Source organism: Uranotaenia lowii, chromosome 3 (assembly GCF_029784155.1).
Source record: "Uranotaenia lowii strain MFRU-FL chromosome 3, ASM2978415v1, whole genome shotgun sequence".
NCBI lineage: Eukaryota > Metazoa > Arthropoda > Insecta > Diptera > Culicidae > Uranotaenia > Uranotaenia lowii.
The window spans coordinates 175806884-175833623 of record NC_073693.1 but is presented as its reverse complement, the minus strand read 5'-3'; the positions used below and the strand labels follow the sequence as shown (position 1 = coordinate 175833623).

Here is a 26740-nt window from a genome sequence, read left to right as displayed (position 1 = left end):
AGGCTATATCAGACTTTTATGAAGAACGTTAACTGATTTCTAAATCTCATCTTGGTTGCAAACTGACAAGATGCTGTTAGTTGGTTCTAGAGTAGTTTTATTGATTTCTTTTTTAATCCTGGAAAATATTATCTGAACTGAAGGAAAACATTTGTTGCGTCCGTTTACTCTAGAAAATGTTGAGGATTTTCAAAATTTTCACACATTGAACTAAAGAGCCGCAGTTATACATCCAAAGAGCCGCATGCGGCTCGCGAGCCGCAGGTTGCCGACCTATGTACTAGGTAATTTGAAATGTTTTTTAGGTTCAATCCATGAGATCTCTCCCAATTTCGCTGAATTTTCACTATTTTACAACATTTTAAATTTTGTCAGCTTAAGATAATTTTACGTGTTTATTCGGCCACTGAATCCAAAAATGAAATTAAAAAATAATCTAAGTAGAACACTTTATAAGTTATATTAAAAATTTTAACCCTCATCCGTTCCTGAAATTTTTACCCGTTACAGTCCCCGGAGAGTGAATTTGACACTTCTGACTAAAACCAATATACATATCTCTCTTGTTTCCCAACCGATTTTTACAAAATTTATAGTTTTGGAAACCTCGTAATGTTAATCAAATTTGTTTTTCAGACAATATTCAGCTAAAAAACTTTAGTTTCCCGTTATTCAAAGTCTAAGAAAAAATTTGAAATAATTTGCTTTAGAAAAAGACGGTAGATCAACTACGGAATGCTCAAAAAAATTGGTTTTAGTTTCCTAGAAAGCTGAAGTTAGAAGCTATATGTTGCACATAAGGATATATTTTTTTTGGATTTTTTTGATATCATGACCACAAAAAATGTAATAAAGTTTTGTTAAAACCGCATTTTTCAATCAATGATTCGTCAAAATGGTTTAAGCCATACCAGATAAGTTTTGAAAAGAGAATTGCTGAGAAGAGCTGTTTTCCGAACCTTTTGTCAATTCTCAGATTTTTTAAGACTTTGCACTGGATATTTTATGAGAAATTGCAACTATACAAAAAGTTCGAAAAAAACAGCGTCCTTTGAAAATTAGTCAAAAATTCTGTATTTCGTATTTTGAAAATATAAAGATGCGAAAATGTGCCAAATTACGTCAACTTTCCATGTCTTTTTCAAAAATTGTTTGTTCGATGGCTTTAGAGCGACGTTCTGCCCTGATGATTTCTCTTCTCGCAGCACTCGCGTGGAACAATTTGAGTCCATCGTTTGCATCCGAGAATTCAGCGCCGGAAGAGACACCTATACCAGAACCTCGACGCAGCCTGACGGGTGTACTACCACATCAACTGCTCCTCTAGAACACACAGAACGCACCGTGCATCTGACTTCCACCCTTTCCCGGCGTCAATTGACAATATACTACCAGAACGTCCGAGGTATGAGAACGAAAACGAGCGACTTCTATCAGCGCGGCTGCTTGCGATTACGACATTATCGTTTTAACGGAAACTTGGCTACGTCCCAGTATTTCGATGTGACCGTAACGTTCAAACTAGTTCCTTTCTTCGGGGTGGTGGTGTGCTAATTGCTGTAAAGTCGTCTTTGCATTGATCATCGGTCACGCTAAGTGATTCCAGCCCCTTGTAACAAGTGGCTGTCACTTTGAAACTCCCGGAGTCCACGATTTATCTTTGTGCTATCTAAATACGGCCTTCTTCTCCTGCTGAAGTTTACTCTTTGCACGCTTCGGCTGTTCAGGAGATTTGTAATTGTTTCTTCTGAAAACGACACAATCGTTGTTCTGGGGGACTATAATCTACCGGGACTTGTTTGGGTTTATGACGAGGAACTAAACTGTTATATACCCACCATTGCATCGACTGAAGCAGAGTCAATATTCACCGAAACTATGTTGGTTACTGGACTTAGTCAAGTTAATTCTCTATGGAACGCAAATGACCGTATTCTTGATCTCGTCTTGATCTGGTCTTTTGAGACCAGATGCACACCACAAGCCTTTCGTGCTCTGCGTTACCATTAATAATAACTGTGACGCACACTCTTCAACAAACTACGGTGAATTAGAGCTCAACTTTGCAAGGTGTGACTATACTGTGTTGAATCAAAGTCTGTCTTCGATCAACTGGCTTGAGTTACTCGGTGACAAATCAACGGATGACGCAACGGTGCTGTTTTACGGAAAGCTTTTTAATGTCATGAATAGGATCATCCCACGTAAGCGGAGACGTCTCAACAACCAAACTCCCGTGGTGGTCTTCTGTACTTCGTCATCTTCGAAATATTGTACGCAAGGCTCGAAAGCGTTTTCTACGTTCCAAGTCCCAACAGGATAAAGAAAGTCTAAAACAACTCGAAACTCGATACAACGATTGCCAATCTGCATCATTTCGTAGCTACATCGACCGAATGGAATTAAACCTGAAGGACAACCCATCTAGTTTCTGGACGTTTGTGAAGAACCGCAAGTTAAGCAACTGTATACCTGAGCAAATGAAGTACCACGAATTGTCCGCAGATTCAATTGAGGAATCGGCCAATCTGTTTGCCGGCTTCTTCAGCAGCGTGAACAATCCCAATTCACCTGAGCTTTCTGATGCGAGTAGACAGGCTATTCCTACGCATGACATTACGCTACCATCCTTTAACTTTACGCAACGAGATGTCCTATCTGAGCTGGAAAAGCTGAACGTTAAAAAAGGTCCTGGAACTGATCTACTACCACCAGTATTCTTGATGGAATGCGCAGAATCATTGAAGCTGCCTATCTGTCTGCTTTTCAATCGTTCTCTTCACGAACGGAAGTTTCCTGCGGTATGGGGAAGACCGCCTCGATAACTCCGATACATAAATCCGGTTGTCGTAATTCCGTGGAAAATTACCGAGGAGTTTCAATCCTGTGTTGCATAGCCAAAGTCTTTGAGAGCATGGTTCACTCGGTGCTCTATAACGCCACTCGTCACTTGATCTCTGACTATCAACACGCATTCGTTCAGAAGCGATACACAGTGTCAAACCTGATGTATTACACCAACTTCCTATCAACCGAAATCGAGAAGCGTCGACAAGTGGATGCAGTCTACTTTGACTTCAGTAAGGCTTTCGACAAAGTTCCTCATAGACTGGCCATTGAAAAGCTGGTTCACATGGGTCTTCCCCCTTGGATGACCGAATGGCTTCAATCGTATTTGACCGATCGAAGAGCGTTTGTCAAGATCAATACATCACGTTCGCGTATTTTTTATTTGACCTCAGGTGTCCCGCAAGGCAGTATTCTAGGCCCTTTGATATTTGTCTTTTTGTGAACGATCTGGCTTTCCGTCTGAAATCCTGTATGCTGCTATATGCTGATGATCTTAAGATCTACAAAATAATCTCATCGGTTCTAGATTGCCACGCTCTTCAATCTGACATCGACGAGCTTCTCCTGTGGTGCTTGGAAAATGGGATGCAATTGAACATAAAAAATGCAAGTCCATAACTTTTAGTCGCCGTCAGTCCAATGTCTGGATGTATATACTCTGCATACACTCTTAAAGCTGTGTACTGTTCCTTGGTGAGAAGTGTATTGGAGTACGCCGCTTGTGTGTGGGCTCCTTGGAGTCTTCGAATCGAAAGAGTGCAGCGATCATTCATTCGTTACGCTCTCAGGTCACTTCCGTGGAACGATCCCATCAATCTTCCGGATTATGAGAGTCGGTGCGTGTTGATCAATTTAGAAACCCTCTCTTCCAGACGTGTAAAACTAAAACGGCTTTTTGTGTTTGATCTGGTTTCCGGCAACGTGGATTGTGCAGCTCTACTTAATGAAGTGTGCTTTCTTGCACCATACAGACATCTGCGAGGAAGACAACAATAATCCTCTGACCAGCTGTTTTCAGTGTTTTAATGTTGTGAAAAATTTGTTTGATTTTACTGTGTTCAAAACTATGTTAAAACATAGGATTAAGAACCTTCGATATTAAGATCAGTCTGTATGATATTTGAATCCAAGACGGTGTGTGAAAATAAAATAAAAAAATAAAAATAATTGTGACGATTGATTGAAAAGTACAGTCAAAACGGACATTGCGTAGAAAAGATAGATATTGCAGAAAAAATGCTATTCAAGCACTCATTTTCGTGAATTAAGCATTCGTACGGTGTCTTTTTTAAAAGGATTTCTAGGAAAAAAAAACCGACCCCTCTGAATTTTTTCCGTATTATAGAGGAGACTCTCCCCTATCCCACGCACTATCCAGGGAAAAACAAAGGAATGAGATAAAGGGAGAAAATACGCCAATGATGACACAAATTGTGCAGCCAATGATTGAATTTGTGGTAATTTGTGGCAATTTGTTAGGGAAAATGAGAAGGTTTGAGTTAAAATGAGAAAAACCAGTTCTCAAAGAGAGTGAAAATGTACAAATTGTTGCAATTTGTGAAGCAGTTGTGGAATTTTGATCATTACCATTCCAAATGCAAAGAATTCTCTCTCGATTGTAATCCCTCGGGAAAAAACTGCACACATTCAATGATTATCAAGAAAGATATTTTTTATATTTTTTTCCCCTTAAACCACACTCATAGGTGACCATAGAACAAATAAATCGTGAGGAGAAAAACATACATTGTTGGTTAATTGGATTGAAACTTTCTTCACACAACTCAAATTTACATTCTGTTTTCAATGGAAATGATTATAGAGAATACACTTTTATAAGCGAGCTCTTGGTAATTTGCCATTTGTGATAGTCTTCTCTATAATGTGGCAAATTTTTCGAATGCGTTTTTTTTTATTTAAAAAATATCCAAACAAAAGACACCTTTTATGATAATGTTTTTCAACTAAAATCGAGCTAATAGGTCCGAGTTGAGTAGCGAAACATTGTTATTTTTTGGAATCCAGTAAATTGTAGGAGGTTTCTTCACGGGGGATCCACTATTAACAGCTTTTATAGCCTGTTTGAGATGCTGAGTGCTTTTTGACCAACAATTGCTCTCGTCAAGGTCTTTTAAATGCATATGGAATATCAAATCGGTGAAAATTATCAAATACTTTTATGAAGAGATTAACCACCGTAATTTTTATTTGTTACTTTGATTTATCGGCCTAGCGGTGAAAAGTGATGTCCTTTTTAGTAGGGACATCTAAAGATTATGAAATTTTTATATAGATGGATAGAAGGTTAGAAGAAATGAAAGATGGTGAAAATGAGCGGGTAGAATTTGTCTAGAAGCATTACCATCACATACCAAATTTTTGTTCCTCACGAGCCTACTACTATGAAGTGGTAGATACAGATAGAGTTGCATCTACCACCACACATTAGTAGGCTTAGCGTGGTCCGCCCCACAAGCGAGAACTTGTAGTGCGGACGAACAAAAAGATGGTATGTGATCGCTCAGATAAGCTCCCTTTAACTCAGAAACGCATCTATCGATCTTTCATTTCTTCTAACCTTCTATCCATCTATATAAAAATTTCATAATCTTTAGATGTCCCTACTAAAAAGGACATCACTTTTCACCGCTAGGCCGATAAATCAAAGTGACAAATAAAAATTACGGTGGTTAATCTCTTCATAAAATTAAATAACTTTGGCCAAAAAGAAATAAAAACACGACATCATAGCATCGGTGGTTGGTCACTATCAGACTATCGACCGTACCGTTTCGCATGCAAACCCCGCATGTAACGAATGCGAAGATAACAAACTGAGAAGACTTAAACATCGATAGATGCGTTTCTGAGTTAAAGGGAGCTTATCTGAGCGATCACATACCATCTTTTTGTTCGTCCGCACTACAAGTTCTCGCTTGTGGGGCGGACCACGCTAAGCCTACTAATGTGTGGTGGTAGATGCAACTCTATCTGTATCTACCACTTCATAGTAGTAGGCTCGTGAGGAACAAAAATTTGGTATGTGATGGTAATGCTTCTAGACAAATTCTACCCGCTCATTTTCACCATCTTTCATTTCTTCTAACCTTCTATCCATCTATATAAAAATTTCATAATCTTTAGATGTCCCTACTAAAAAGGACATCACTTTTCACCGCTAGGCCGATAAATCAAAGTAACAAATTATCAAATACCTGGAGAAATTTGGGTGTCTCCTTACCCAACCTAACGACTTTTTCTTCAGAACATTTGTTGCTAAAGCCCGTCAACCGAAAATTGCTGCCTTTTCTCTAGATAGTCAATGAGAAGCCCAACAAAAACTGTTGAAAACGTTTGAAGTTTCCGGAAATGTTTCTAGTTATGGACTGTTTTTTGAGCAGAGAAAATTACATCCAATGATGCGTTCTCAAAGTTTTTTTTAGTTTTGTTTATTTTTTGAAAGCTTGCTTGCAATATATCAACAAAGGGTCTCAACAGTGTTAATATAAATACATATTCCCGTCATTAGATTTGAGCCGAATTGTATTTTTTTAATATTGGGAATGTCCGTTTCACCCGCTGTGTCCATCTTAGCAGACTTTCCCCTACCTACTCACGGATTAAATTTTTATTTCAATCAAAAAGGTAAAACCGTCATTTTTTTTATCTAGAGAAAATCACCCAAATTTACCTGTTAACCTTTACCCAAATCATGTGCAAGTTTTGCTCCTAGTTAAACGATCCGTACAGAGAAATAGAATTTTAGCACAAAAAACTAAACGAAAGCTTATTTGATTCATCACTTGTAGCCCTACGTACAATCCGAGACTGGGGTGGTTTGTTCCAGTGTCAAGGAATGCACGAATTTGGCGATATCAAATTCTTATCGACGCCTAATAATCTTTCGTTTATCAATCGAGAGTTTTTGTTTCTGTCTTTTTTTTCTGTTCTTTACTAAGATAAAGATTTCGTTAGATACCTACCTGTGTCTTATCGTTAGGTTTCGTGTTTATTTTATTCACTGCCGCTCTCAGTGCTGTTAACAGTTCTCCGCTGAGAGATGTAACCAGATGTATCATCGTATAAACATTTGAAAAGGCTAAAGCGATTATTTATTAGAGTGCCTCATTTTGTTTCGCGAAGGAATCCCATTGTTGAATTCAAATTAATCAATCATGGATTAAATATGTGCAGACATGATTTGGCTTCAACATTATTACTTGAAAAATTAAAAAAAAAAAACAAAACGCTTAAAAGTATCAATAGGATCCTCCCCAGAATGTTCTATAATAGAAGAGTTTATTCCATCAACCTCTTCTTTCTTACACAATATTCGATATTCCAAAACAAATTCCCAAAAACTGTCTGATGTGGACTTTATCGGTCAATGTAAATTGACTATGGTATCGATTACTAACAAGCAATCGAGTGACATGTTTATTTATTTTATTCAGTCACTTGATAAAAAAATTGTCGATGAGCTTGACGTTTTGGGCGTCTTCGATTTATCTAAACGGATTTCCATCGAATCTTTCTGACAGTAACTATAGATAGAATTTGAAAAAAATGGACAAAAGGTTAGGTTTGTGGTGTTTTTAGCTTCGAGGATACAATCATCCGAGAATTATCAATGTTCAACTCATTTGAAAGCTGAGATTCAGATTGCTGCCTTGGAATTGGATTCACAAAATGGGAAGTCTGCGATTCTTGTCAGTCAACCAAATTAACTGTTGTTTTGTGTTAATTTACATATGTATGAAAAATGGAAGTATTTTATTCATAAATAAAAAACCAATAAATAGTGATTGTAGAGTTTTCTTAAAACATTTCCTGATCCGGAAACGCTTATTTTGTTGTCAAATTACCCAGCTTCTATTGTTCACGTTTTCACTCCTAAACTGTTAGATCCGTCAGATCACTTCTCCTCTTTTCCAATGCCGTCTTTGTTTTTACATAAAATTTAGATTTATGTGATTGATGATGTAGAGCAGAGGTGAGCAACCTTTTTAAGCAACGGGCCACTTTTAATTTAAAACTCTTCCGGCGGGCCGCATTGAAAATAAAATTTATAATAAAATAATAATGGTTTGCGAAGCTTCACGTTATTTTTTATAACGACAAATTTTTGACAAAAACAAAACTGAAAAGGTAAATGAAACGAATTCATGTACTTGCAGAATTTTTTTAAAATATAAGTTGATTTAACCTACTGAAATGGTTTGTATAAATAATTGAACCTTTTTCTTAGAAAAATCCTTTTTTGTTCGAACCGATGAGCTGATGTTTTTCTACATCACTTTCATTTAAAAGTCCATGGAGATTGACCATGTTTTTTCAAAATTCATTTAAAATTTTTTCGTGAAGCTTTCTTTTTTTCTATAAACGGTGATTTTTTTTTATTTGAAGTTTCGTATTGAATCATTGCATTGAGATTTTGAGCAAGGTCAAAATCATAATACATTCATTATTTTACAGATTATTAACCAGATTTGTTAATGTTACAGTTTACATTGTTGATTCTAATTTTTTTTAACAGATTTCATGAATTTTTTTAACTTAATTTAGATAAATCTGGGATAGGCTTTCAAAGGATGAATCATGAAAATATCATGAATTTAGCAATGTGGATTGCTCATTTTGAAGCACAATGACTCAATTTAATCAATGTTTGGCATAATTTGCCTATGAAATGTCTGAAAATAACATAAAACAAGAAAACAAAATTCACATTTTTCTGAGGTGCAAGGAATCTCATAACTGATTTTGACTTATTCGGGGGCGCTGAATCCAAATATCCATTTTTTTTTTCAGCTCTAGTTTTCGAGATAACTTAAAAAAAGGTAAAAGTATAATTATTCAATTTGTGTACTTGTTACTCTAAAATGCAAATACTTATTGACTCCATTATCAACTTTCCCAAAGATTGCGAGAAATTTTTAATTTTTTGAAAATAGTTATGGAAGCTTTCGTTTTGTTATTTTTTTCCAAACCTGCAAAAACGGGAAATTTGACCAAATTTAAAAGAAAAATTGAACTGAATGGAATCCTTGATCATTTTAAAACCGTAATTCAACTCATTTTGCAGTCTTCAACAAAGCTGTTGAATGAATTTTAATCTTTGATATCCAATATTCAATGACTTTCTTAAATGATGCCAGAAGAAGTTTTAATCTTATTTTTTGTAATTTCTATAAACTGAAGAAATCAATTTTTTTAAAGCGTTGTATCTCTGATCCAAGAATATCTTGGCAATATATGAGTCCTTGAATGAATGAAGGGGTGAAAATTGATTAAAAAACTTGTTTTTTGTTTTTAGGCAGGTTTTTGGTTTATCAGTCATGAAAAATCGATTTAACCCAAAACTGATCAACATAAAAATTTCCACACGCCATATATCCGAAACTAGAAGTGATAGATAAAATCTGTGAAATGTTTTGAATTCAGGACGCCATAATCTTTCAAAATCAGTTATTGAAACATAGGCACCAAAAATGTTGTTCTCCTGAGTAATCATTACAAACTTTTTGGGTTGAATGATTTTTGTGATGATTTAGAATTGTTATTGTCATCTGTACCTGACAAACATTCGTGTTTTATTGTAGGCGACATAAATGTTCCAGTGAACCTGAAGAATAAAAACAGCACTGTGAAATATAAAACTTTGCTCGAGTCTTTTGAATGTGAATGCTCAAATACTTTTGTAACCAGGCCCAAAAGTCAAAATATTTTGGATCATGTGATTTGTAAGATTGCTGATCTTCGAAGATTGAAAAATGACACAATTTACACGGATGCCAGTGACCACTTGCAGATTATAACTACTTTCAAACTTTTGGCTGGGAAAAATAAAATCTTTTTAGAAAAGTATTTAATTGATCTCAGAAAACTTAGCGAACTATTCCGAAACTACTTGCAGACTTTTGTTGCTATTGAAGATGCTGATCTCTGTTTACATAATATAATTTCAACCTACAATTCTTTGCTTGAAATTTGTTCTAAAAAAGTTGTAAAATGTGCTAGTCTCAAAGAAAATAGCTGTCCATGGATGACTTTTGATCTTTGGACCTTAATAATGATCGTTCCGCTAGTTTTTATTTTAAAATTTTCCTTATTTCCGTCATTAAATCAAGAACAAAAATGTTTCACTTCATCATACAATTTTAACTTTGCTCTGATCATAATAATAATAACTTAACTTATTTCTATACAACGTTTTTTTCATTAAATAATATTGCATCCACGCCTTTAAAAGAACTCAATAAAAATCTAAAATGCTGCAAAAAAGCCAACAATCTATATGATTATGGGACAAATGCAACTGCAAACAAGTGACGTGCAATCGTGAAAATCAAAATGCAAAATCGTGAAATATATTTAATTTGATGTAAGCTTCGCGGTTGCTAAGTAACAGTTGGTCGTTTGCGGGAAAGGAATTCGTTTTTTTTTGTAGGGGCTACCACAACAAATAAACTCTACTACACGTGGTTTGCTGAATGTTGTTTAGCTGTTGCCAGGGTGATGGAATACCGACGCGCCGTTTCATCGAAAAATACATGTGACTCGTCACCGTCACTGTCATTTGCAATCGAGCAAGTGACTCAATTACCCCAAATGAATACCAAAATCTATAACTTAAAGTGATTAAGTTACTAAAACTGGCTAAGTGACTCAGTCACAAAGTTATGGAATACATAGGCCCCTTTTTTAATAGTTCATACATACACAGCAATTTTTTTTTTTGCTGGAAACCAGCAAAATTTTGATGGTTTTTGTACCCTTGACTTTTCAGCAATATGAATTTCTTGAAAAATTAGCAAACATAAATGCTGGTTTTCAAATTGCTGGAAATCAGCTATTTCTTTTAAAACATTAGCTGTATTTGGTATCAAATTTAAATTTCAATTCGAAATTCAATATTGAATACTGGCTGTGCATATGATAAGCAATAAATAACAAGTATTTTTTCCCATTATTCAATTATGTTTGTATTTATTTCTATCACCATATCGGTAGTGAATTTTGAATAGGGCGAAAGCGCTAAATGTAAACAAATGGAGTTATCAGCAGGGTAATAAAGTACGTTTAGAGACCTACATTTTGAGTATACAACGTTAAATGATGGATATTTGGTTCTCGAGAAATAAAGAAAACAAAATAATATTTTTGCTGGGAGCTTATGGAGATGTCAAACTTTGAACGCGTTTTTCTCGAAACAGTGATGTTGGCGCATTCGCCGTATTCAAAGTTCGATACCGATATGTTTTTTTTTTTTCAACATATCGACACCGGTTTTGGGGTGGCAGCTTTGTGCCGCCACCTGAAATAGAGTTTTGATTGGTATATATCTTTCATGAAATAACTACCTATCCAACCAAAACTCACCCTTAACTTTATGTCTGGTTGTTAGAATTTAGAAGAAAATAAAAATAATTGCATTATTCTAACCAAAATTTGCGAAATAGAGTCTCACCTTGCTACAACGTACAAAATCAGATAGACTCCAATTTGATAACTCGAATGCTGATTTTCCAGCAAACTAGACCAATTGCTGAAAAGTACAACAATTTGAAAACCGATTGCTGATTTTTTCAGCAAACATGACAAGAACACCTACCGAATACTGAAAAATCCAGCAATTATTAAACCGATCACTGGTTTCCAACAAAAATTTGGATTGCTGAACGTTTCCAGCAATTTTTTAACAGGTTTCACAGAAGTATTGCAGAGTTTTAGGGTTCTTTGTTAATTGTGACTTAGAATATGAGATATTTTTACAAAAAAATCAATTTATAAAATTTTAAATTAAAAAAAAGTTCATAAGATATCTTCTTGATAAGATTCTTGAAGAATTTAGTTATAATTCCAGTGAATTTCTGTCTCATAATAATTTAAAATTCTCATTTTAAATTCTCACTTTGACTTCTTATTTTAACTTATGATTCTGTGGCTAACACCAATTGGAAATTATTTCTTGTAGATTCTAATCGTTGAATTAAAATTTATATTAAAAAATTAAAAAAAATAACAAACTTTCTTTTTCTACTCTGATTAAGACTTCTCATACTTATTTCTGACAATATATTTTTCTTTTGATAATTTCGAGTGATAAAATTATACTTTGAATAAGAAGTTCAGGTTCAAAAGTTTTCAATCTGATGGGCCAATAAATACTACTTGTTTTTATTTAACACATTGCGGACCAAATGAGTAGAATACTTTCGTTAACTTAAAGATACTAAATTTGAAAAATTCGGTTCAACGAGTTTTCGAGAAAAAGTGTTCTGAATTGTTGTGTTTGTTTTAAATTTGATGATTTTTGCATGATTTCAGAATTTTATTTACATACTTTTACGTTCGAAAAAAAATATTGAAAAATTTATGGGAAACGACCAAATACAACAAGTTATAAGCGTAAGGAAAGATAAAAAAAACCTTCTAATCATTTGAAGATAAAAAATGAGGCCTTCAGAGCCAAAGGGGTTTAAGTTCAAAGCTTATCGATAATAATGCTAAACTATTTTTCATATTACAAATTAAATTTGTTGATTTTTTCATGATTTCAGAATTTTATTTACGCATTTTAACGTTCGAAAAAAAAATTTAAAATAAATATCGAAAAATTTATGGGAAACGGCCAAATACAACAAGTTATTAGCATGATTTCTCGAAACTAGCTTGTATGCACTTATACCCCTTCGATTACAAGGGCCTTAAATATAAGGCCAAATCTACTCAACCTTAAAATTATTTTTTCGTTATAATATGAATAAGCATTCAAGGGAATTTAAAATTCATAAAAAACACTAAAGATCACATAAATATGGCTAGACAATCCGAGTTACATAAGTGCTTAGTCGATCTTAGAAATCTTTGAAAACATCAGGCTTAAATTGTTATACATAGATTGTTATAGTTCAAGTTAAGAAAGGCTGCACCTACATCGGAAATCAAGTGAAACATGCACAAAGAAAATAACGAGAAACCAACAATGTTTAGGTAGGTACGTACGCATTGATGATTTTGCTGTGATTGATGGGCCCTCCCAGCGTCCAGGATTGGTTTTTCCTCTGCAGATGAGCATTGTGCTGGGGTAGACTGCTCTTGGTAGGATTGTAAACTCCTTTGCGGTTGTGCTTCTTCCTACCCGGAATCCACAGTATCCGCAACCCAGTGGATCCGCTTTTGCTCTTGTTGGATGATGACATCCTAGCCATGATGACCAAAAGATTCGGAATCCGATAATATCAGTAAGAGATGATAATGGGCAGGTAGGTTTATAGATACACAAAATGATGCACTCAAGCTTGTGAATTGGTATGGAATGTGTGCAGTTTCTGATGATGCAATGTGAATGAGATGAGCGTATCAGGCTAAGTTTCACTTTGTACCTCTTATGGGAAACTCGAGACACCGAAACAGGTTTTCAAACAAAGCATAATTTTTGCTGAAATCATTGCCAACGAAGAGCAATGTCGAAAGTCGAAATCACATCAAATTAAACACTTTTCAAATTGCATTTCACAAAACTCCTCCTGTATTGCGCTGTTTTAAAACTCGTACTGACACTTTTGGCCACAAAGAGAAAGTGCACAGGAATTCAACACAACAAATCAAATCCGGAATCAATCACAAACTAGTTCACATCACACGAACTGCCCAAATTGGCCAGATCTTCCATTTTATGCTGTTGAAAAATGTCAAATAGGGTATGTACGATCACTCAGTCAGTTCCTGGAACGTTCATTGAGGTAATATTCGTCATTCATGCACACATACATTGGAACGTGAAGCAACAAACCGGTAAGCTAGCATAAACATATACCTATGCGTACGCTTGCAGCTTCACTACACTGGCATAGTCCACGTGGTAACGCAACCCCCTCATAAAATGAACTCACCAGGTTTCCGTTAAGGGTGAGCGATATTGAGCACTATGTACGTAAGACCGCTGAAAGCTTTGTATGGAAAATTTAAAATTTATAAATTTTAACACCTCCATAACTTGTTATGGTTGGTGTTCAAAGCCAAAAAAATCTCTGTACATTTCTGGAGTTTGAATTTGGTAAGGGATTTTGTATGGGAAAACAAATGTGATTCTTTCATTCAAAAATCACAGATGTTCCCTGAAAGTTCGAAAAATATATAACTTTAAATATTAAACATTCCTTGGGTATCATCCGGTCTGGGAAAGAAGAACAAATTCAAATTAAACAATGTCCGCACAGTAGCGAATCTAATTCTTCCTTCAAAGACTCTCGACTATGAATCTATGAAAACGACGTATCCGCATTTAAGAGCCTTGCCAATTCATAGTTATTCGGATGTTACACCAAGTATGCCACACTGTTATTTTTTTATAAAAAAAAACCCTTTATTCAGTATTTACTTAAAACTAAATACAAACATTTTAAATCTTATTATTGCTATCCGTAATTACTACACACGTTTTTATCATGTGTTAGTTCTAGCAAATATTTAGATTATTTCCAAAGCGTTTTTTTCCATATTATCAAATTATTCCATCTTTGCTCTCTTATACTTTTTTTAAACACATATAGACTAGGATTTTCATAATGAACAACATTGTAAACAATGGCTTCTGATACCAGCCATACGGCGGCCTTTCTAATACAATTTTCATCAGATATTCTGGTATACAAAAGTTTTTCCGGCGTTTTTAGTTTAATCTTATGCCTTTGCTTCAGTATTTTTTCTATCCAATTCCAAACGATACCAGATTAAATACAATACTTAATTCTATGGAAATTGATATTTATCTGGTTGATAACATATTTTACAAAGATTGGTGTTTACAAGATTCGTGTAGTTGTAAATTTTGGCGTTATTCGCAATGACATCATTGAAAGTTAAATAGAGCATTGATCTTGTATGTAACGAAAGATAGTTTTTGTTTATGTTTTCCCAAATATAGTCCCACTCTAGCGTAGGGTACTTTACAATGATATCCGGAACTATGTTAAGCTCTTTTAAAAACAAGGAATATATGTTTCTATTGGATAGTTCAATATTTTGTCCACTTAACCGTTTAGCTTCCATTATCCCATTTTTGGCATTTAGTGTAAGTCTTTTAGCATTATCGATTTTAGTTAAGAAGTGATTTGCATTGAGTTTCTGGATCTAATAATCTAATTCCTCCTTTCTGATACTCTAAATACAGCTGATTTCTTTTAATTTTGAAAAAGTGTGAGCACCATAGAAAATATCCCGCAGATTTTTGGTGGTATTATTTGAGCAGTGTACCATAATTTAGAGAGCATGTAAGTATTGAGCATTATTACTCTGCGTATAGTAAAGACGAGTGAGGTGCAGTGTGTAGTTTACAGGTAACTTTAAAACGGTTTATCAGGATTTGATAATTGTTATCCGTCATTTCTTTCCAAGTTCTATTGACCATCAGTCCAAGTATCTTCAGCTCATCTTTTTCTTGTACCTTTTGCGGCCCTAATGTGCAATTATTAAATGTTAGAAATCTGGATTTTTTCACATTAATTTTAATTCCAGCTGCTCTGGTGAAGTCATCGAAGCACGACATTATTGAATCAAATTCTTCATCGTTTCTTATCAGAAGAGTTAGATCATCTGCGTAGGCAGATACCTTGATAAATTTGCTATCAACATTAAGTCCCAATAAACAGTTATATAATTGCCGAATCAGAGGTTCCAAGTACAACGAAAAAAGCTGCATGGATAGGGGACATCCTTGTCGGACAGATTTTTGTATTGAGAAGGAAGATGTCAATGAACCATTGACCAACACTTGAGAGGAAGCTTTACTATACAAGTTCTTAATTAACTGAATAAATCTTTGTGAAAATCTGAACTTTTGCATAACATCCCATAAACGGTTGTGATTAACGGAGTCAAAAGCTTTTTCCAAATCTACAGTTAGTAAAGCGATTTTAACTCTTTTAGATGGCTGAGCTTTCATTATCAGATTTCTTATTTGATCAAGATTTGGAATAAAACATTTTTTTGGAACTCCTGCTGTTTGTCCTTCACCAAGAATCGCATTCATACACTTAGCAAGACGAAAAGACATGATTTTAGCCAGAATTTTATAATCCGTATTCAACAGACTTATAGAACGATAATTATTGATGTCTGACTTGTTTCCAGTTTTCGGAACTAAAGTTATTATGCCCTTCGCAAAGTTATCTTGAATCGGCATTTCACCGTTAAATATTCCGTTATACAAACGTAGCATGTCGCTTTCTAGTATGTCAAAATAATGATCGTAAAATTCATAATATGTAATCCCGTCTGGCCCTGGCGCTGATTGAACTCATACGATTTTTGTTTATAAAACTGACACACCTTCGCCTTAAAATCATAAGCCCACCATTCTGCGAAACTATTATGATATTTTCTTCTCATTTTCAAATCTCTATAAACTTTGGCAAAATCAGCTGAATTTTGTTCGATTTTAAGCATGGCATGATTTATTTTCCAATATCCTCGGCCCATAATCGGTACAACCGCTGATTGCTGTATGGTATAATTCATGATAACAGCATGAAGATCTGAGAATGGGACACATACTGCTTCATATTTTCTAACTCTTTTCGCAAAATCACTATTCGTGTAGAATAGACTGCCCGAAATTTGTATGGGAAATTCAAAACCTGTGAAATGTTATGCGCTGCAGGCTAAAATTGATCCTAGTCCTAGTACAAGATCTTATGCCAAATTTGGGCCAGATCGGATCACTGGAAGGGGTCGCTCAACGAGCCTGAAATTTGTATGAGATTTTGGGATGTTTGTTCGGGAGAAACATGAAAACCAGTTTTTGATCAATAACTTTGGTTCCCGTCGGCCGAAATCTTTCAAAATCAGGTTTTCTCAAAGCCTAAATTATGAAAAATATTTCATCGGAAGACCGCATTTCGATAAGAATTAAGATAAAAAAGTTATTAGGCTTCAAAAATGGGCTAACTTTTTTCATGGTGGTATTCATCACTGTTAAGGGGGGGGTAGGGTCTAACACTTTCAAAAAATCGATTTTTTTATTTTTTTATTTTCTTATTGTAAAACATTTCAAGAATGTTGTGTCAAATTTTCAAGTCAATTGAAGCAAAACTGTAGAAATTATAGGCCTTTATCTCCTCCTATCTTATACTGCAAGAAAGCAAGAGCAGAAACTTTAAACGCGTTTTTCTCGAAAGCACATTTTTAAAGTCCGTGGACATCGTCATTTGAAAACTACTTATCCGATTCTTTTCAAATTTGGAACATATTTTCTACATATAAAATACCAGACCCCAACGTTTTTCTTTTTTGTTTTTTTTACTTTGGGGAGATTTTACAGGTGAAAAATGGCGGATTTTTTCGTGAAAAATCGTGATTTTTACTTCAAACAGCCACAAAAATTTCATAAAAATTTTTTTTAGTTAAATAAAAACGTTGGGGTTCAGAAAAACATCTATTATAAATATTTTGCTCTGATTTTTTGTTTTCTGATGATTCTGTGCTGAGATACAGTGCCCACCGCAAATCCTGTTTTCTAAAAAGCATCCTCGAAAGTGCTCCGTCACCGGGTCATTTTTCAATATTTTTCTACGAAAAAATTACTAAATGTTCTTTTAACAATGCTTTGTATAATGCAAAAAATTTGAATACATTTGTTTGAACGATAGCTCTAGAAAAAAATCGTGAAAATGGTGTTTTTTAATACCCGTTAGACCCTACCCCCCCCCTTAATGAGGCGTCGATATGTTCGACCGCCCCGACTCATTAACAGTGATGAATACCATCTTTAAAAATGTTAGCCCATTTTTTTAAGGCCTAATAACTTTTTTATCTTAACTCTTATCGGAATGCGGTCTTCGGATGAAATATTTTTCATAATTTAGGCTTTAAGAAAAATTGATTTTGAAAGAAATCGGTCGACGGGAATCGAAGTTATTGATCAAAAACTGGGTTTTCATGTTTCTCTCGAACAAAATGTCTCAAAATTCCATACAAACTTCAGGCTCGTTTAGCGACCCCTTCCCGTGATCCGATCTGGCCCAAATTTGGCATGGGATCTTGTACTTGACCGAGGATCAATTTTAACCTGCAGCGCTTAACTTTTTCAAAAGTCGGGTCATTTGGGGCACTCTAGTGTAGAACCTATCTAATCTAGGGGCAGAACTATTTCTGTGAAAGGTAAAACGCCTATTGGAAGCACCAAGATCTACTAGCTTAAGAGTGTCCACTAAAACCTTTAAACCACTACACATCGGCCCATTTTCATTCTTAAAATCTCTCTTATCAAGAACGCAATTAAAGTCTCTCCCGATTACAATGTGGGGGAGAGTTGTTCTCCCTATAAAAGGAACAATTTTTTCGCTGAACAACTCCTCTCTGTCAGCTTTGTGCTGAGAGCCAGAATGATCGTAAACATTTATGAGATTCATGTCTTCGTGTACGATTGATGTTATGCGACCCGAAGGATCTAACATTAGATGTTCAAATTTTAAGGTTTTTCTGATCAGAATCGCAGTACCAAGCTTCGAGTCACTTCTATTCACAATAGCATGGTGTGTTGGAACGAATGAAAAATTACAAAATGCTACTTCCTGAAGAAGAATGATGTCCAAATCAAACTGATTGATAAAATCCTTGAGCAAATTCTTCTTCGCACCAATAATTGTTATGGAATTAATGTTGAGTGAACAAATTTTTCTCACATAATTCATGATTAGAGGCAGAAAGGGGAATGAGCTGTTATCAACTTTGCATTATGCAAAGTGGAAACAATTCAGGAGGTCATCATATAGCATTGAGCATTACATGAAATAAGCAACAGGGAGGCGTTTTAAAATTACTTACTCCTTGTCCGGGACCCTCTCTTCTCCATAGAGCTGAAGTTGTCTGCTATCACTTTCAGTACATTTGTTGTTGGCCGTTCACTGCTCTTCGCTGCTTTCCGACTTCGCGACTTCCTGTTGGATTCCACCGCTGTGAAACCGTTAAAAGTCTCCTCATCGCTGTCAGTCGTCGATTTACCATCAGAGGTGTGCTTCCTCTACGTAACCTTATCCGCATCGTTCACGTCTTCGACCAGGGGTGATTTCTGCTTCTCGGCTACTTCCATTCTCTCAACATTTTCCTCCTCTTTCTCCGGGGCACTCGCAATCGCAAGTAGCTCATTTTCCTTCTCCCGTGATTTTCCACTCAATAAATGGTTCGCGCTCGGTTTCTCGGGGTAAGAGAGACCAAGTTTAGCTCTCCAGTTTCTCCAGCGCAGCAGCTACAGCAGGTGAGCTGTTAAAAGCATCAGCGTACGAGTTACCAGCAGATGGTACGCTAGTATCGAGTTTGCTACTATCTGTTACTGACCTTCGTGGACAATCAGCCTTCAAGTGGCCCTCCTTCTTACACAAGAAGCACTTGTGTCTCAGTCCCTCGTAATAGATCCGTCCCCTGTTGTTTTGAAAATACAAGGTGGCTGGAATGTCTTTTTCGATTGTCGTATAGACTTCACGCACACCAGTGTACATATTTAACTCGAACTCAGCAGGGAACTCTCTAGAACCGACCTTTTAACCACACCATACTTGCCTAGGATAAGCGAAATCTCCATATCGGATACCTCCGGGGGAAGGTCGAACACCCTAACATATCGTAGGCATCCTCCGGCAACCGACATTCTGATCTCTACAGTAGATCCGTTTGAATAGTGGAACTGCTGTACTTCTGCGTTTTGGAGCAATGCGTCCTCCATGGCGTTCTCTGAAGAAAACTTGATGCACACGCACCTTTCGTCCGTGATGCGATATGTACTTTCCATCGATGCTGTGCCTGCATTCAGGGCTTTGACAAAGCGCGCCATCTCAGTCAGCGATGAGCTGCTGTCTTCTCCGGGAATTGAAAAACTAACGTGTTTTTAACAATACCTTCCATTTTTAATCCAGCCGCGAAACTATGCGAAAAAAAAGCAAATGGCCGCTACTACGGCGAAATCTTCACAATAGGCTCAGTGATGGTCGAATGCGTCCTCTCACTATGAAGTCTGAGTGTCAACTGCTGTTAACATCACTTAAAACCCGAGCAGGCTGTTCTAATGACCCAATCGCAGGCAAGTCAAGAGTCAAGACCTGCCTAGGTTGGTGTGTTTTCAGCAGGCAAATGAACGGTGATCAATCGCTAGAAACCCTCAATGTGCATTGTCATCCGGAGAAATGTAATCATGAGTTACACCAGATTATCAAACAATTGTTCAAATAAGAGGAAGCTTTAGTGTCAGAGAGTGACAAAAAGCTTTGTCCATCTTAGAAAAAAACCACTCGACGTGTCAACGAAATGTTTGAGACGGGTCTGTGAGCTTTCCTATGGCCGAACGTAGATTGCAGGCACTAGAACGTCGTTGAGTTAGAGATTCCTTTCTAGATCATGAAGTACGAGAGCGGATAAACCAATATCTAGAAAAAAGATATGCCCATACAGCCTCGATAGAGGAGCTACAGGGAGCAGATCCTCAAAAAACGTAATACCTTCTACTGGGGGTAGTCAAAAACCTCAGAAAGTTCGTTTAACATGGGATGCCGCTGCGCGAGTTCAGGGCGTGTGTTTCAACGATGCTTTGCTCACAGGTCCTGATCTCTTACCCCTCTACCGGATGTTCTTATCATATTTCGACAGAGATGGAAGTTGCCACGTTTGGGGCAACATGCTCTCCATGCATAGCTCAATGTGTGAAGAACCGGAATGCTATGGAACCTAGTAAGTTCCCTCTTGTTACTTAAGATACCTCCTATAATAAAAGGCCACTACATGGATGACTACCTAAAAAGCATGGATACGGCTGATAAAGCTGTAGAATTAGTCAACCAAGTGAGACTAGTCCATTCAACAGGAGGATTCGAAATTCGAAATTTCGCTTCTAATTCAGAGGAGGTTCTTGATTGGGCGAGGGAGAAAACATGCAACGGAAAGCGCTCTATCTCGAAACAGGACTGAACACTGTAGAAAAACCCGAACGAGTGTTAGGTATGATATGGGATATGGATGATGGAAGGTGAACATTTAATGCTTTACAAAAAGAAGCGCTACGAAAAATGGACATCAAAGAACCTCTATTACTAAACGGGAATCATGACAGTGTTCAATCCATTGAGTTTAATCGCCCATTTCGTTATCCACGGCAAAATCCTGATGCAAGAGATCTGGAAATATCGGCCTTATCGGTGAAAAGTGATGTCCTTTTTATTAAGAACATCTTAAGAATATGAAATTTTATAGACGGATAGAAAGTTAGAAGAAATGAAAACGAGCGTGTCTCTTCATATTTGAGTTACATTACTACATTTTCAAAACTATAAATTGTGTACAAATCGGTTGGAAAATAAGAGAGATATTGCGGTTTTAGCAAATATAATAATAGTAGAAATCAGGACTTTGGTGACCTATTTTTTCTATGACTTTTTTGCTTAAAAATGCATGAATTAAAAATATTAAAATATTTATTATTTTTAAATACTATTTGATTATTTATTTTTAAGTTCGTTTTTCTAGTTAAATAGAAACTGGTTTTTCTTGGAGACTCGGTAGGCTGTGACCGTCGATGACGGACGTGTTTAAATTTGAAGAAAATTTTCGAGACCATTCAAATTCCAGTTCAAACATAGTTAAAGTGTTTCTGAAGTCAATTTCAAGTCGAACCAAAGGTTTTCCGGTATCAGCCCTACAAGACGGAGAAGTTTTCAAGAGGCCTCAAACGCTCATTTTAGAAGTTTATTCGTCCTGTCTTCCTGGAATGCTGTCGGCCGCTCATACTAATCGGGGATGAAACCTCCGGGGTCATTTATTAATGTTTGGTATCCGGAAAACGTTAAAGCTAAGTATTCTCATATTTTATTTATAATCAGTTGATTAAAACTTCTAAATTTAACTTAAATACAAAAATGTTGTCAATGTAAAAAAATATTCACAAATATTCGTGCCACATTAATAATGCCGCAAAAAAACATTTAGTAATTTTGATAGAATGATTTGCAATATTTTTGAAACTAATCGTTATTTTAATAATTCAAAATAAAAATTTAATCAGTTCTGTTACAAAATTGGTCCTTTTTGGTTTAAAAATTAACATGGATTGACTTATTCAATAACTTGTTTAGAATTTCAAAAAAAAAAAAAAAAAAAAAAAAAATTTCAAAACTTCTCATCAATTTTTCCTTGTTCAAATGTTCGAAACTTTAAAGCGATCGTTATTCATTTATATCATGATTAAATCATAAACAGGGCTTAATTTAAATCTTGATGTTTCTGATCAAATGCTGGAAGTCGTTACATGAATTATGCAATCTAATTGCTGAAAAAATTAACATTGTTATTATTCTCTTCATTTATTAAAAAAAAAAAACAGGGTAAAACGTTCTATTCGGCCTTGATTTCTCCAATAATACAGTTCACTTTTTTTTATTTCAATTTATTTGTCAATATTTCTCCAAAATATTTGAACTTTTACACTTTTCATACGTTTTCAAATTCCTACATAAATATGATTAAGAACATCAGTTCGAATATCATTTCGAACTTTGAGTTATGCGAGCAACAACTATAACAGATACAGATGAAGATGGAAATCAAGTTTATACGATTGATTTCGAATGTGTTTTAGCCATAATCACCTTTCAAAATTGTTGTTTCTTATTTCGCTAAAATGTTTGAATAAATTAAAAATGGCTTGCTTGGTAGATTCGCCTCAGCATAACACTAGTCAAAAGTGTTTCCTAATTAATTCCTTTCCCCCTCATTCCCAACCAAATTTTTTTGCAAGGGTGCAGAGGTGACCTCGGTCCTTAGGCATAAAGTTGTTCTTTTATCCCTTTCTCATTTTTCCTAACCTATCTATTGACTACTAGGACGTGGCCGGCGCCGTTATTGATGTTTAAAGAGAGCATCAGTTTTGTGCATTGTGAATGTGTAGCCAATCCCAGGTACCGTTCATTTGACCTTTAAACAAAATTGATGGCCTCGGTCAATCACGGAGTAGCAACCATTGGCGATGTGGAACTTGTTCTACGATCTACGATCTCCTGCGATCTTAGAATCCGAAATGTATTGAATGTACTTAAACCAAGTTTAAAAATCAATCACAGAGTATACTAGAATACTTTAAAATTAAAGGACTTTTTAAGGTGCATTTCGGGTTCAATGATTAAAGGTGGATGTGAGTAGTCAATCAAGCTAAGCTAAGCTAAGCTAAGCTAAATAGAAACTAGTTTTTCTTGTTAAATAGAAACTGCTGGAAAATACGTCCTAAAATCTTTCAAATTATTATGATTAGGATGATTAGGATTTATATAAAGAATCCTTTGGCACCAAAATAGGAAACTTTCTTTCATTGATGATTGAAATCTTAAATTTGCATCAAAATCTGGTGAACTTAGCTTAAGATTGCCAGAAGTTCTGCCGCACGTATCCGAGCCGGGCAAATCCAGGATATTTTATTTAAAACCTGGCAAAATTCGAACATTCAATTTTCAATTTTTCAAACCTTAATCCGATCAATATTCGGAACAATTAGACAAAAATCCAGGAATCAACAACAAAACTCAAGGAAAAAAATTCGGATAGTTTTTTTTTTTCGAATAAAAAAACCACCAGATTTTGAATCGTATTCTAGTCTCAAAAACTCGTTTATTCTTGTTTTAACAAACCAGTTTTGGGCGACAAAATTGAAAGTTATAATGCTACTAATTTTTTGTTTTATTTTGCGACAAAATGTTAGAAAATCCGGAGAAACATTGTTTTTTCTAATAAAATTTGGGCAGCTGAGCTTTTTTTATAGAATATCCGGATACGTCTGGCCAGCATAATTTTACTCATTTGATTTGAACTTACAATAAGTTTTTTTTCTAAGAAAGCCTTCAATTTCGAAAGAAAATTCTAAAAATGAATCCAATTTTCAAAGGTAAAAGTAAAAGACTAAAATTTTGAAATACAAATCGGATTTACGCAAACTCGATGTTAGTTAAATATTTAAGTTTGAAATTTGTTTCTCAAAAATACTGCAATATTCATAATATTGAATAATACGCCAAAATATTTGGGAATCTTGAAGAGAAGATACATGTTTCTTTATCATCAAATAATTTTCATTAAAAATCAATTCCTGTGGAACAATTTTTTTTTTCGCAAAATGAGCTATAATTTAACTAAATTTTTGTCATTTTCAGTTGAATTGCGCAAACGAATTGACTTAGGTTAAATTCTAAAATCGAAGTAACAATCAGAATTATCATCCTGCAACTTTCCTGAAATTTACATAAACACGGTTTCTGATTCTAGAAATATGAGCCACGAATTAAATTCAGTTTGGTAGCCCTTAATCAGGAATTCATAATATAAATTCGGATGTTTTAGGTTTTAATGGTTATTGAATATTATTTTCTATTATGTGTTCCGACTTGCAAATCACAATAAAAATAAAAAATTCGAATGATGAATCTATTCCGCTATTTTGAACCTTTGTTATGTTTGAATTTAGGCATAAGAATAAAGTTTATGAACTTAGAACCTAAATATGACATAAAAAACTAAATTTTTAAAAACTCTTATTTATTTTTCATATTAAGAAAAATATTAATCATGAATTATTATGTAAGAGAAGTAAAACCAAATTTAAACGACGATTTAAAACACAGCTTACTATTTCAATTTTTTGAGATGATTCGAACCGAAAACAAGAATCCTAATCTGGATACCTACTCCGAAATTTGAAAACACAAAAACAATTTTTATGTCGATATTAAGGAACCAGAATAAAATTTAGTATGAAGAAATGAATTACTATCTGAATTAAATCTGTAGCTGAATTCCTGGTATTAGTTTTCGAGTGCTTTTGATGAACCCTCACGGGGGGGGGGGGGGGGGTTTTAACACCCAACCCCCCCCCCCCCCCCGTTCCTACGGCCATGGTAGGAATATTCCTTACTCCCCAAAAACTTGAAAGACACATGAAACGCGCCTCCATGTGAGGGCGGATCACCAAGTACTACAGAAAGTTCTTACGAACATGAATAAATGCCTTTGATTTTTTTTTCTCTTCGAAAGCTTCTGGCGAAAACTGTTAAGCTCATTATCACCGAAACAAGAATACCATTTTCTCATAATATCTTTCATGAAAAGTTAGTTGACTTTGTTAATAATTTTTTTTGATTTATGGGTTCAACATGTTTTGGAGTTTAAAAAAAATAGATGTGCCTAAATCAAAGATATTGAAAAAACGAAATATACGCGAAGATTTTTTTTCCTTTACCAGCTCATTTATTTTTAGAAAAATACTGATTTACATTTACCAAACGTGCTACATAGCAAGTGAGTTGTGATTTGTGATGATCAGTTATAAATCTAAAATCATATTGCAGTGTAGATTTTAAGATCAATCGTTTTCTACAATTTTCTTAAGCAAAATGTTGTCTATTCGATTTCTTTTATAACATTTTCAGTATCGTCCAAAAAGTGAAATTTTCATCAACGAAAGTTCCAAATTGAATATTCAAATAACATGTAGAATCTCAAATAGGAGATATTTCAGCTTATTGCGTCGATCCGGAACTTCCTGAAATTCCTATGTTCACTTATCACTAATCGTACTTCCACAGCCAGAACTTATATCTGAGTCATTCCGAGTTTATCAGTACGAGCGTAACGGCACGTGTTTTTATGCGGAATATTCTAAGCGTATTTTCTCTGTGGAATCAGACTTTTGACGTAGTGGTTTCCGGTCTGCGAGTTAGTTTGAGGCCAGAAGAAGCGTAACGTAGTGAAGTTGTATGCCTCACTCTCGAGTAACGGTTAAATTTCATGCAACACTATCCACCAAAACATCGTCTGAATAGTGTTGTTATTGTTTTGACTCCCGTGGCGGCTATAGTCTTTTTATCCTGCCGCTATAATCCAACCTGGAGCTCTGCGTTAGAGTGCCTAACTCCAGGCGTTTAACTGCTCGAAAGCTGGTGATCTCTTCCGCCTCCCTATAAAGGTCGACTGGCAGACTTGCAAAGCGTATGTTGATGGTCTTTTTGATCGGGTAAAAAAAACGAAACGTGGTACCTTCGCCCTTCGCGTGTTCGTTATTTGCTGAGGGTAAAGGGCTGCACTACTCACGCCGTGAGTGGGTTGATACCTCGTAGTAGTGGAACCTTAGCCTCTTGCTACTACGTGAGACGCTAGGTCAAAAGGCATATCCCACAAGGACTTTATCTATCTTTTCTACTTCTTCTTACATTTTTCCCCCGAGCTTGGTGACAGGAGCAAGATTACATCGCGGCAAAATTCAACGCTAGCCTGATGGCTAGCGCGGAAAACCCTCCGGGGGGAGGTTCCCCACCGGATATAATTTATAGTAGATCGCTACCCGAATGGTTTGGTCCTAAAGATGACACAATAATCTTACAATTGAGTCCAACTGAAGGCAACAATCTCCCGAAAAACCCATTCACCATAAGCAAATCTGTTCAACTCGACGGTGGAAGGATTGATTACGCTAAAACCGAAGCTAAAGGAACCAAGTACACCATCAAGGTTCGTGGCCGAAAATTAGCTGAAAAGATCTTGAAACTGGATTCCTTGATCGATGGAACTCCTATCCAAGTGACGCCTCACCCGCAACTGAACTTCACTCGTTGTGTCGTTACTTGTCGAGATGTACTAGATCTTGGCGATGAAGAACTTCTGACAGAATTGAAATACCAAAATGTGACGAGTGTTCGAAGAATAACGAGAAAAGTACAAAAAGAAACAGTTAAAACTGCTTCTCTTGTACTTACGGTTGCAGGCATTGAAAAACCAGAGTATATTTATTTTGGCCTCCTTCGAATCCCAACACGTCCGTATTACCCATCACCTATGCTCTGCTTCAAATGCCTTAACTACGGCC

The 26740-nt window shown here is 35.6% G+C and overlaps 2 protein-coding genes across 7 annotated transcripts in view; one reads left to right on the top strand and one right to left on the bottom strand.

Annotated features, from left to right (window-relative positions):
* The window catches only part of LOC129758795 (uncharacterized), a 33193-nt gene extending 19628 nt beyond the window's left edge, over window positions 1-13565 (bottom strand). Inside the window, exons 1-2 of one of the 4 annotated variants that reach the window (XM_055756417.1) lie at window positions 13239-13564; window positions 12859-13056 (exon numbers count right to left, since the gene is read on the bottom strand). In XM_055756417.1, coding sequence (XP_055612392.1) covers window positions 12859-13055 — 197 coding nt within the window. In that variant the 5' untranslated portion in view covers window position 13056; window positions 13239-13564. Of the gene's footprint in view, window positions 1-6541; window positions 6580-12858 lie in introns of those variants that run through there. The other 3 variants (XM_055756416.1, XM_055756418.1, XM_055756420.1) reach the window with 3 other exon arrangements.
* Window positions 1-26740, top strand: part of LOC129758791 (tyrosine-protein kinase receptor torso) — a 144405-nt gene that overhangs the window by 88308 nt on the left and 29357 nt on the right. The gene's annotated exons all lie outside the window — the stretch shown is intronic.